Below are 12,965 nucleotides of genomic sequence, written 5' to 3' on the forward strand. Positions count from 1 at the left end.
CAAGCCTGCACTTTAGTGTATTAACGGGAAATGTTAAAAATGGAAAATCCATCTTCAGAAGATCTTAGATAAATATAAAAACCCCCAAAATCTGACGTGAATGGAGAAGTCATCTAAAACTTTTAGCCTCTTTCGAGTCAGTAACAGATTTTTAGGTAATATTTGCTTCTTTGAATTTTGTACAAAACAGTCATTTTGCTTTCAGTGTCATTGGATAGTATAAGATGTCACAAACGTTTAACTCTGTGAGTTAATGGAAGAACAGTTGCTTTCTGGATGAGCTAGGAATACTTTTATGGGACTACCATATTGCTATGCAGTTTCATCGCGTTGGTTTTCCGTCAACTAAGAGCGCTTTCCTAAAGTCAGAACTGGCCGGACTTGCCTCCGTGTAACCGCACCCTCCCCGCTCCGTTTTTCCTTCGTCGGGGGGAGCGTGCGGTTACACATAGGTTATGGCCGAACCAGTCATTTCGTCGATGAAGTAGGCTTTCCGCAAGAGCTTTTGCTGAAAAACCAACTACTCCGCGCATACTTTTTAGGATTTGACTGATCTGACTGTATAGTTTTGATAAAAATGAAATTCTCACTATGACAGGAATGGTCTGGCAGATGGAAAGCACCCTTAGATCGAGTTATCCCTAGCCTCACTTCCACTCAAGGGCTAACTTTTGGGCTAAGGTGTAGCCTTCACCGTTGCAAGCGTTTCCACACTTCCGTTTCTCGATTGGAAACGCTTGCTACGCAGGCTAAGGTGCTTTGCACACAACTGTAAATTGTCCTTTTGAAATGTAGGTAGGTAAGAACCAGACTACAGTATCGTCTGTTGTATACTTGAGAATGCCTCATAATATTTGATAACGTCAATAACATGAAGAGCTTATGAGAGGTTGAGCTTCCTCGAACTACGGGCTAGAGCTGTTTCACATCAATTAAAGAAAAGATGGCGAAAAGTCGAAGATGGAAAGATTTATGAACTGTTTTCATACTTACTCAATAATTTAATCGTCAGTTTTTTCTTATAAGAGGAAAGGGATTGAGAGTTGATGACCTCGTTGTCAAGTGAATTAAAAAACTTAGGTCCTTGAAAAAAGGGCGAGAACTTCTTAGTGTTTGTACGACAATACGGTAGACGGTAGGCCTGGGAATTTCTTGTATTGTAAAAGTGGAATTGATTGCTTTGAGAGAAATTGTTATTAAACCTTGGAGGTAAGAATGAATTTTTGCAAGAATACATAGTTTGCTAGTTGAATAACTTCATAATAAAATGACACGAGACTTCTCTGACTTTTTTCACTTTATTTGCTACAAATAATATATCACAGTTATTTATATTCCCGTGCTTTCTTTAAGAAAACTAGATTCAAACTTCCAACAAATCTCGACCTTGATAGGATCTAGTTTGAGCAGCCTTGCCACAGGCCTCCCACTCTTTTTTGCACTTCACCATCATACAGTCATGAGCAGGCTTCAAATCGACGTTAAAATCTTTGTAACTGGCCTGGAAATTTGACAAAGAGATAGTTACTTAGGGGACTATACTTAACACAATTGTTCCTCTCTACCTATCAAATACATCTGTGGTGTCAATTAACACTTTAAGCCCCAGTATCCACATACAGACTAATCTCTATCATTTGTTCAAGATTTGGTAAAAGATCAAATCATTTCCCCTTCGACCATCATTTCATCAATTCTCATAACTTTTTCTCTTGATCATTGGAGAGATTCCGCAAACGGCAAACATCAGATTCACGCTGAGAATTTCTCAAAATAAAAAATGAGCAGATAAAAGCAGCTAAAAAAATTCTTATGGATAAAAAATTGCATGAAACTACTAATTTATGTGTAGAAATGATGAACAGTAAATGACAATGGGGACGGAAACTTCATCATGTGGTACAAATTCACGTTTGCCGTTTGACGTAAACGTGATGCTTAACCTCTCTATTGATACTGTAAGCAGAAAATAGATTTTTTTTACATGACGTCACGGTGACCACATTTGTGTTCAAAACAATGAATCGGTGGCCAAGTTTGTGCACCAAAAAAATCCTGTAGGAATTGAACTCTTTTCACATGTTAAAACTTACTTTTATTCCAAGCAATTTGTAAAGCTGCTGACCACGAGGCTGAAAGCGATTTATTGAGGTTCTTCATAATTAGGACTAATAGAGTTAAGGGAGTGGTTTTTTATGGTTTTTTTTATAAATTAACAGATCACTTGTTCTATAACATGATGCACGTCTTTGCTAGAAGGACACTGTGATATCCTGTGAATTTTCCTCAAAATTTTGTTAATTTGGAAAAAGAAAGTATAAAGAGTGGTGCTGATGCACGTCTTTGTTGGAAGGACATAATGTGATATTCTCCAAATTCTCTTCCAAATGTTGTTAATTTTAAAAAAGAAAAGTATAAAGGGATACAAGAATAATATTATGACAATTTACCTTTAGGTCACATACATCAGTGGCTTCACAATCAAACTGGATATTCTGTTTTTAAAGAAAAACAAAATAATCTTAACAATTAGCATTAGTGAACTACAAGGGAAACTGACTCACTGAGTAATTTAACCACAAATTCATTTTAAGTTTTTGTTGACCACAAGCCATATGAATTAATGCACAGGCTGGAAATCAGTACAGCAGGCCCAAAATGCTACAAGGAGCCACGCAGGGCTTTACTGAAGTACTAACCAGCTTTCATACACCCAGTCTTTATTAGATCGTAAAGTTTGTGAAGACCACCCAAGCAGGAAAAATACTGCTGGATCTGGCAGTGCCTGAGGCTAATACATGTCATGGCAGTTACCTTTCTACAAAGGATTCTCCTGCTCTTACAAGCAAGGCACTAGTGTATATTTTGTGGTTCAATCATTTTATCTTTTAGTTTTTATTTTCCTTTACTTCAAACTCATTGCCACACATATTACCATACTTAATGTCATACCGAGAGACAAAAGGTAACAAAATTTAAATCAAGGATTAATAACTGAGCCACAACATATATAACAGATCTTTTATGTTATTTAAAAGCCTGGATGGTTGCATGCTTCTTAAGATCAACATCGTATCTTCTTCTCATTTAAGTGACCAATCACAGCTTCAACTCATTACCAGAACCCATTCATTCAGCAAACTCTTCAAGTTCTTTCAAACATAAGTCCATGCAGTAATCTCTTCACAAAATACTTGTCATAGTCAATAATTTTGTATTCATTCTCTTTTTATTTTTGTTATTCATCTTAAATCCACTTCTTAATTACATATATTTTTACTGATATAAATATATATATACATATATATACAAATTTGTCAGAGCACTGAGATTTTTCATGTGATCAGCTCAAAGATCAGACCCATTATCATCATTATATTTATCATCATCATCATTATTATTTTTATTTCACATATACACACGCGCCCCAATTATAAAATTGAATAGAAAATAATAAAAACCTTATTGCATCCTTCTCCCTTGATCCAACTGGCAGTTGCCCACTTGCAAATACACCAGGTGGGCTCACTTGGTGGACATCTTGGTTTGCCATCATTTTCATCGCCATAATAACCTACATGTACATTAATTAACATAAAAATGTAAAAGCGGTCACAGATCAAAGGAAAACAAATTACTTTTTAAAGGCACCAACATTATGAGTGTTTAGATAACTTTGAGTACAGTGAAATGTTAATTGAAAGACTTGTTGATGTATAGTATTTATTGCATAAGAAAGGAAACAAATGAATTGCTTTGGTTATATAATCCAGCTATGGTGTAAGAAACAAAGAGGCCCATGAGTAGCTCTCCATGATCTGCTACTCTTAAAAGTCTTGCTTGCGTGATCAGCAAGACTCATAATCTGCAAGCATTTTTTTTCTTTGTATTTAGTACACAAAACAACTGTTTCGGTCCCAGGCATTCCTGACGGAGACCATGGAAACTGGGAATAAGTATTGTTGTGTGACCGAAGCCACGCATGTTTTGGGAAGAAAGCTTAGGTATAGCACTTTTCCGGATTGGGTCTGTCCACGAATTCTATCGGTTGAAAGAGTTGATTACTTTGGAACAAGTGAACACTTTGGTGGTCAAAAAAAAAGAAGAATCTTAATTAGCAAAAGACTAACTGGTCACATGTTGTAAACTTTCATTGCATGCAAATGAGTCTTGTGATGAGCATGCGGTTTATTTTCAGCGATGATTGAAATGATGTGCAATGTAACTCACTTTTTTGATCTATGGCAATGATGTAATTTCTGTGGAATCAAGGCCCTTGAATTTTCGTATATTTATCCTCATCTCTTGATCTAATCTCCAAGCAAGCGAGACGAGGCTGGAAGAGCGTTCATGTTTAAGAGTGATCATCCAGTGTATTTAGTTGTTTAATCCAAGAACAAAGCTTATTTTAGACAGTTCACAGTCCCCTAATTTTCTGTAAGACTGCCGAGATCGGGCGCTTTGCGTACTGGTAGCCATCTTGGTTTCATATGTACCGAGGGGGTGGGCGCCAGGGTTTATAGCGGAAGGGTATCGCCTCCTCTCAAACTGTCCTCCGCCTCCTAAGGACATTTGACACTCGTTCCCAGGCTAGACTCAGGACATATGAATTCTAGATGGTCACCCCATGAAAGCAAAGTGCTGGATCTCGACAAGGATCACAGGGGATCGACTGTGAACAGTCTAGGCTTATTAAGAAAATCTTAATCTCAAATTTAAGTTATTAACTGATTAGTTTGAACCAATAATTATTTACTGTAACAAATATTATTACTATAGTGTTTTGATCTATACTGTTAAGTCTCGGAGAAGTCATATATGTGTAGACCGAACTGTGGGTTTGCTTGGTTTAACTCGATCAGGCTATATTATACTCACTAGGTGATCCACACCATGATGTTTGTCCTGTGAATTTCCAAAATGAAGTATCTGGAACTCCTATGCGGGCACAGACTCTGTGTGTGAGGTCATGATTGCAACGCCTAGTATTCCAAGCAATTTTGTAATAAGTAAATCACATCATGACAAAGACACAGCTATCATGATAGGGTATTACAAAGGCTTAGGTTTGGCAAGTTTGAAATTAAATTGAAATTCATTTATTGCAAAAAATAAATAATATCATTTTCATTATTTTTGTATCCATTGCTTACAATATGCCCCTACTAATTACCATAATAGGGAGAAAAATAATAATAATAATAATAATAATAATGGGGAGAGGTCACAACAAGGTGATTATTTCAGTTGAAAATACATATTATTTATTACTGGTAAGTTTTACTCCCTCTGCATGTACTTCGATCATTTCCATAATAATTTAAGGTCTCGCTCTAATTCAAGCTAAGGAGAGTTTGACAACAACAACGACGACATAATAACAATAATAATAATAACTGACCTGTCACCCCTAGTGTCACCTGGACAAGGCTTTAACGACCACACATAGTCAGAGAGTGGAGCCATGAACACCAATAACCAATAGCACTGCAACATATCTGACTGTCATAAATGCATTATCAGGACTAAATAATTTTTAACAATGAATATTATAGGATAGAAAAAAAACTATGTCAATTTCATTTTAAAGAAGTGAAATTTTAATAGCTTTCCATATAAATATACATGCTCTGATAACAAAAATGTGTTGCAGGGGAAGGGTGCTCTGAATATTTTTAATTAGTTGATGTGTTTTAATAAGAGCAGACTTGCGATTATGATCAGCTCTCTTCAATAAACTCATTTGTCATAGTCCATCATGAATAATAAAATTGTGGAAGACAAGAAACGAAAAAACTATTTCAATCATAATTGTTTTTCCTCATTCTACTCAAGTGTTATTTTTACACAGCGAACCCAATAAACTGTGTCACTCATGTGGGAATATTAAAAAATGTTCTTATTATCGCAATAGGTTACACACTGTGATGAATATATAAATATTCAGTTAAAAATGTATTTAATTGAAATATTGTGTGCATTGTTATTCTTATAGCTCAAAATGGCAAATCAACGTAGTAATTTGAGGTTGTTGCATTATTTTGATGTCTACCTTCAGGAGTGTCTATCAGAGAAAGTCTATTGTTTAATTAAATGGTCATACTAGTCTCTGTAAGTCCACAGTAAGAAAATTCATCAGCCAGCCATAACTGCTGCACACCACAACATATCAGGGAATTAAATTAACATCTCCAATTTCCTGTCCTGGAGGATACAGCGAAATTCCAAAAATAAGCCCGGGCTTATATTTTTCAAAGGCCCTTTTTGAGGGGCTTATTTTTGGAGGGGCTTATATTCGAAGGGGCTTATCTACGGAGGGAAGTTTGCATTTCAAAATCGATTGGGCTAGCCTTATAGTTGGAAGTAAATTTACTGTTTTTGATATGTTTTACTTTGTATTTGAGGGCAATTTTCCAAGTACAAGCCCCCGGGGGGCTTATATTTGGAGGGGCGATTTAATGGAGGGTTTTTTGCATTATTTACCGGTTTGGGGGGGCTTATATTTGGAGGGGCTTATTTTCGGAATTTTACGGTAGGTTAAGTGTTGAAAACCTTTTATTACTCCAGCTAAAGCAAAGCAATCTGCACTTCAGAACCAAGTTCACTGCTACCATTAAACTTTAAATGATTGTGTACTTAGATGAATAAACTGTATAACTACAGCTTCACTATACACATGTCCAAGTGGGACCATCATTTGCACTGAAAGACACAGAGATTGAGAGAGCACATGAGGGGCAAGCATTGACACCATTTTACATGCTTTTCCATGTAAACAATTTCCAGTTGGCTGCTTTTTGGTTCGGGACATTAGTTCTCCACTTATCTGTGAGGAATTCCAAACGATTAAGAAAACAGTATTAATTTTGGAATTAACAACTCTAATGAAGGGAGAATAATATTTTGTTCTGTATACAAGAGTATAGATATTGTTTTGCCAGCAATAAAAGATGAGCTGGAGATGATATAATACCAATTTTGCATAAGAGGGTATTTGTCACAAGGCATCTGTTTAGTAATTTATACTGAAATTCGCGAGTCTTTGTATCCACGGCAACACGATATGGCAAGCTATAATTTTTTTCCAATTCAAAGCGTTATTAACAAAATGAGCATTAAACTTTAGTTTAGCAGTTGGTGGAGTGACGATTCTGTTTCGAAGTTCTTCATAAACAATTTTCGAATATGCTTTTTCAAGTAAAATAACTTGACCACTTAAGCTTAACTTAATCTTATCACGCAAATTGAATGGTGTGTCACCTGTCGCCTAAAGGCTTCCAAGGGCAAAAGGTGCAAGACTCTCAACTCACTTTTGATTATAAGTTCATTTTTATTTGAGATTAAATCACCCACTCAAAGGATCCCTAATTTCTAAGCGAGATTTCGAAAATACACAGACTTGTCACCGAAACAAATAAATTTGTTGTTCCATAAGATAACTTTTGACAAGTCTTTTCCATTTAAATCCTGTATATTTAAATTATTTACAGCAGAGCACTTTACAAAACATTTTAAGCATTCTTCATGAAAGGCTGGTAATTTGATTGACAATTTCTTCAAATCAAAGTCATAATAGGATTGTTTTCCTTCCACTCGGTTGATCATTTGACAATTTCTTGCAGCAAAGTACTCTTTGTCTTTCAATTATGGAATTTTAATGTGGGGCTTTAACTCCGCCATCTTCGATATCACTAGTAAGTGCAGAGCGTTTAACGTTATCCTTTCCTTTCCAGATAAAATCAAAGATGGATGGAATCCAAACCCTTAATTCTCTATCGGCACTCTCTGAAAAATGAGATCAGCGGGGTTGATTTTTCCTCGGCACCTTATCAGTTCACATTTTGTCAGCTTCTCTGTCTTCTCTGGAGAAAACATCCATTCCTCCCTATTCAAAAACCTGCCATCCTTACGGTGGCTGCGGATAAAGAACGAAATGTCCCCACAGAGGTTTTGACTGGGCTGGTTTGAACATGAATAATGCAGTAAGTTTACATAATTTTGAACGATAAAACTTGTAAATGTGATCAATAGGACAACATAATGGTTTTTAAATGATCATTAAATGAGATCGCTTTCTTGTCCAAATAAGCTTAAGGATTCTTGTCACGTGTATTGACTAGAGTTTAAAAATTCTCATGTAAACGTCAACGACGGACTCTTCAAGAGTGAAAGCCCCGCAATATTAATAGCCGCAAGCAATGCTACGAAATCGGTCACGAAATAAACGAAGACAGGTTTTTAATACCTTAGGGACGGATATTTTCCATTTTTAAATTCCCTACAGTACTTTTCAACTCCGTTAATCAACAAATGCAGATCATCGGTCAATACGTTAAAAAGCTAACGGAAGAGTAGTAAGGGTGGTTTATCAATGGGGTTACGTAACACTTACGAACTATTTGTGGTTTGTGAAGCTTTAGACCCCGGTGGAAAGCAAGGATATGTAAAATATTACAAACAACGCTAAGCGATGGCAGGCAAATCTTATTACCTTGATCGATATCTTAAGCCCAAGTTGAGGAGCAAGTCTGCAAACACTGTGAGTTATGTCGAGGAGCGAGTCAGCATTCGATTCAACCTCGTTCCCAGGGGAAGAAAGACCTGGGAACGAGGTTTGTACTTGTCTGGGCAGCTGCAAAGGGCAGCTGTCCAATCAGAAGCATGAAAAAGTTTTCTGCCCAAATATGGAATAGGAGAATTGAAGGCACATGTGTACGTGAATAAGGAAGCCCTTCCAGTATCGACATCCCGACGTATTACCAAGACTCGTATTGAATTCAACTATTTTATTCACAACTGCTTTTTAATAGATCAATAACTGTAGCCTGGTAGCGGTGAGATATAACAAGGAAGACACGTTGGAGCTTTGTTTACAGTAAATAAATTGAGTACTTTGATTAACTTCATACATCTGAACTTTTAGCATGTTAAAACATGTTATGTAACATGTTATGTAACATGTTAAATAAATATATTTTATATCAGTCAGTTAATCACTTCTAAGGCAAATAGTGCAACAGTTTTTAACGGCTGCCCTACTCAGCAGCAACAGCAATCTCGGCTCATTTTTCTTGTGGACGCGGATTTTTTAAAATTAACATTTTCTTTCAGATAGGCAGCAGGGAGGGCATAGGTCTTGCATTCCCTACACAGAAGTTGGCCTTAAAAAAAGATAATACTAATAAAATGAACTTGAATATGAGACAGAAATTAATATGGTTCAGAAGTTCCAACCACGCTTCTAAGTGAAGGAGCTCTAAAAGTGTAAAAATCAACAGCAACAACGACAAGATCGAACAAGAAATTTGATTGAATTCATAATCCACTCAGTGTTGATTGACAATTACAAATAAACAGTTCCCACTCAAAAAGCTAAGGAACTAATCGGGGTGAGAGAAAGAAAGACATATTTTCATTTCATGTTTGAGAAGAATGACTAGACAACAATGGTGACATATAACTTACAATAAAATAAACAAATCGGGGTAGGACGAGAGACTACGTCACGATGAAAACTAGAGAAGTAACTTAACTTCAGTAATGTAGAAAATAACTTTATAAGACGGGGGAGTTTAAAAATATCTGTCTCCATTCTGTCACTGCAAGAAATCCGGAGATGAATCTATTATTATTCTTTTCCCGAAAATCTGATCGCTTGATATTAATGAACGAAACTGAAACTGCTGTAGGTAGATTGAAATTATGTTTATACGGTTGTGCTTCCCTTGAGGAACTCGTCCCAGTCCTCCCCTCTCCGCGTATTCTCCTCCCAGAAGACTGGGGAATGTTCCTTCCAAAACAAAAATGGCGGCAGTTTAGAATTGGAGTGATGAAGCTTCACGGTGATTGTAACATTGCAATTTGATTTGTTAGCTTTATTCAAAAGACGAGACTAAAAATATAATGCTATAGATACTGTTGTGGGATACCTTAGAAAACGGATTGTGGCGGTCGATTTTGGAGAAGCTCTGCTTGTTTGGTATGAACTCAGCGGTAGCACAGGTTTAAGTCATACTTTCGCGTTGTTTTAAAATCACACCTGTTAGAGAAAACATTTTAGCAAGTCTCGCTGTGTTGCATGTTTTGAAACCTTACAATAAGAGACATTGGAAAAATACAGAGCTTAGATTAAATAGAGCGTTTAAATATCTACAATTTGATATGATATCCCACGACATCATTATTTGACGTGCGAAAAGTACTAAATTCAAGGTTATACCTGGTTATATAAAGAAAGCAACATTTATGATTGTTATTCTTCTTCCTTTTCGGCAGATATTTACGGTGCCATATGGTTTCATGGCAATCTTCAAATGCTAATTTTGCCCTACACTTTTTCCACCAATGCAGTGCCAATGGCGTTTCCTCACACACCTGCCATATGAAAAAATATTCGTTACAATTGAATGACTTTTTCTCCTTATTTGTCTCTGGGAAGCATTTATGGCAGCCAGCGAAGCCCAAACACTATGTTAATAAGACGCACTCTCCTCGCAAAGTGGACCTGGAATTTAAATTTGGATAAATAATCTACGCGAGGCTCTTTTGAACATGGCGATCAAATTAATACGGCTTTTCGCTCTTTTCAGCGTCTTTTGTGTGTTGCCTACAACAGCTGGAACACTTTCGCTGGACGAGTAAGTTGGGACTTCAAGGCGTGTGAAATTTCAGTCTATGTCAAGATGTGAGGGGATTTTCTTTTATTTCCTCACAGTGTAAAGACATGGGCGAACAAGACGGGAAGAGATATAATGACATTTTTCAGCGAGACGACCAAATTTAAGAAACTTCAAGAGGTAGCATTGCACTGTTTGCTTTTCGTAACGTTGCTCACGCTTTTATATAACTTCTGTATACTGTTAATAGCGGATACAATGCTTTTAGCTTTTACCACTTGCCTGACGCGTTAATTTTGTCTTTTGACGATTTTTGGCTTTCAGGAGTACAATTCTTTTGGATTGCCGGTCATTGAGAAAAATGGAAGTGCCATTGTGGATGATATGAAACAAAACCTTCAGGATGTTTTGGTGCAAAAAGTAAAGTCCATCAAGGTTTGTTTCCGCTGTCTGTTGGCGGCATAAATGACTGTGAGTAAATATTCTCGGTGTAAAAAGCATTATTTTAAAACTCTCAGCTCTCGTCAGTGTCTCGTAATCTTTTACAGTAGGGCCTCAGGAAGCTGTTTCAATTCGTACGATTGCTCCCGATTCGGGTGGACATTCGTCTCGCTTTTCACGGTATTAAATTACTAGTAATAGTTGACACTACAGCTGCCCCCGCTCTGTATATTGTCGGTCAATAGCATTCTTGTTCGTTGTGTAGCTCTTTGAAACATACCGATTCATAAGGAAGATTTTCACACATATTCCATACAATAGGTGAGATAAATACAGGAAACGCAAGGTCCCATGCACAGTTTCAGGTCGATTTACACAGCTTTGATCAAAACATTCTCAGTTTCGAGAATAGTTTATTCTAAACCATAAGAAAACATTTAATAAGAAGGTGAATTTTTCGCTATTTCTCTTTCACTTTTTACATTCAGTTCATTTTATTTGCCGGAAAGGAAGCCTTAGAAATTAAAAGGACGTTTGATCAATTCTAGTCTTATTTTAAACTTTATAGCGGAAGGACATCTGTGAGTAGGGAATAAGTGAGCACAGAATTTGATTGTCGGCGAATTTCTGTAATCGTCCATCGTTCTGCGAGTGAGAAGCTAGCCGTTCTTCACGCGTCTTGCTTGTTTGGGGCTGAGTCTTATTCCGGTCAAAGAGAAAGAAAGAGTGTCTGGCAAGGTTTCCAATGATCATTAAGATATGTGAACTCGTGTCTGGCAAATTCTTCAAGTGTTTATATATACAAATTTATACGCACCTTATAACTTCTTCTGCGCTTAACGAGTGTCGTTAAAACTTTTGTCCATAACTTTCACTGAAACAACTGCTCCACAGAATGTCACTGATAACACGTAACGCAAAAGAGTGTCGAAGTATGACTGCACAATAAATGTCACAAAATCTAGCTAAGCGGTCCCTTTGGGATGTTCAGTCTTTACGTCATCCTAACCATTTCGTACTTGTTGGCGCAAACAATAGAAACGTCATCATTACCTAACGATTCCTCGCGGCCCAGTTCAAGGAAATCGAGATTTTTTCTATATTTGACTGTATGACTGTATATTTCAACTGTAAGTACTTTCCTTAATATACGCGCAAGTTACTAGAGTGCCTCCTCGGGATTTCGCCTTCTGGCCGAAATTCCTGCGGGGGCAATAAAAGGTGCAGTCAGCCATAAAATTAGACGCGATCGAGTGCGTTCGACCCCCGCTCATAAAAATAAAAATTGAAACTTTCATGATACATGATAAAGTTATATTATTTTTATGAATAGTTTTATAAATATGAACAAGACAGGATAAAGGGGACAGAGAATGCATCCTCCATACACACCCTATTCCATAGGTAATTCGTCTCGAGTTATTTTTAAGACCACAGATCCCAAGGGGGATCACACAACAGCCAATCACATAGCGCGAATGTGTTCCGCGTAGATGACCCACGCTCAGGGCCACGCGTCCTTCACGAATTGAGGCAGAAAAAAATGGCGGAAGACGCGGAGAACAATAGAGAGATTAAGATCCACGTTTACACCAAACGGCAGACGTAAATTTGTACCACGTGACCAAGTTTCCCCCTTATTTTCCGTTTACTCTTTATTGCTTCCACGCAAAAATAAGTAGTTTTAAGCCAGTTTTAACCATGGGAATCGTTCGGGACTGTTTTTATCTGCTTATTTTCTATTCTGAGAAATTCTCAACTTGAGTCTGACGTTTGCCGTTTGCGGTAAACGTGAATCTTAATCTCTCTAATATTGCTATTCGTTTAGTCGACGAAAACGACTAAAGAGAGATTTCTGCTAAAGCTGTGTCAGCGAAACGGAAATTAAAAAAGAATCGCCTTTCCTCT

The 12,965-nt window shown here is 37.0% G+C and overlaps 1 protein-coding gene and 1 long non-coding RNA gene across 2 annotated transcripts; one reads left to right on the forward strand and one right to left on the reverse strand.

Annotated features, from left to right (window-relative positions):
* Positions 1 to 1,279: 1,279 nt before the first annotated feature.
* Positions 1,280 to 8,595, reverse strand: LOC140947768 (uncharacterized). Its single transcript, XM_073396956.1, has 6 exons — positions 8,492 to 8,595; positions 5,402 to 5,502; positions 4,879 to 4,982; positions 3,462 to 3,574; positions 2,451 to 2,495; positions 1,280 to 1,501 (listed from the first exon to the last, which is right to left on the reverse strand). The coding sequence occupies exons 2-6, from the start codon at positions 5,494 to 5,496 to the stop codon at positions 1,364 to 1,366; spliced, it is 495 nt and encodes a 164-aa protein (XP_073253057.1). The 5' UTR covers positions 5,497 to 5,502; positions 8,492 to 8,595; the 3' UTR covers positions 1,280 to 1,363.
* A 1,741-nt stretch (positions 8,596 to 10,336) lies between these two features.
* On the forward strand, positions 10,337 to 11,051 carry LOC140948768 (uncharacterized). Its single transcript, XR_012167089.1, has 3 exons — positions 10,337 to 10,637; positions 10,715 to 10,796; positions 10,941 to 11,051. It is a non-coding gene; the product is annotated as an uncharacterized lncRNA (long non-coding RNA).
* Positions 11,052 to 12,965: the final 1,914 nt, after the last annotated feature.

This window comes from Porites lutea, chromosome 9 (genome assembly GCF_958299795.1).
Source record: "Porites lutea chromosome 9, jaPorLute2.1, whole genome shotgun sequence".
NCBI classification, from domain to species: Eukaryota; Metazoa; Cnidaria; class Anthozoa; order Scleractinia; family Poritidae; genus Porites; species Porites lutea.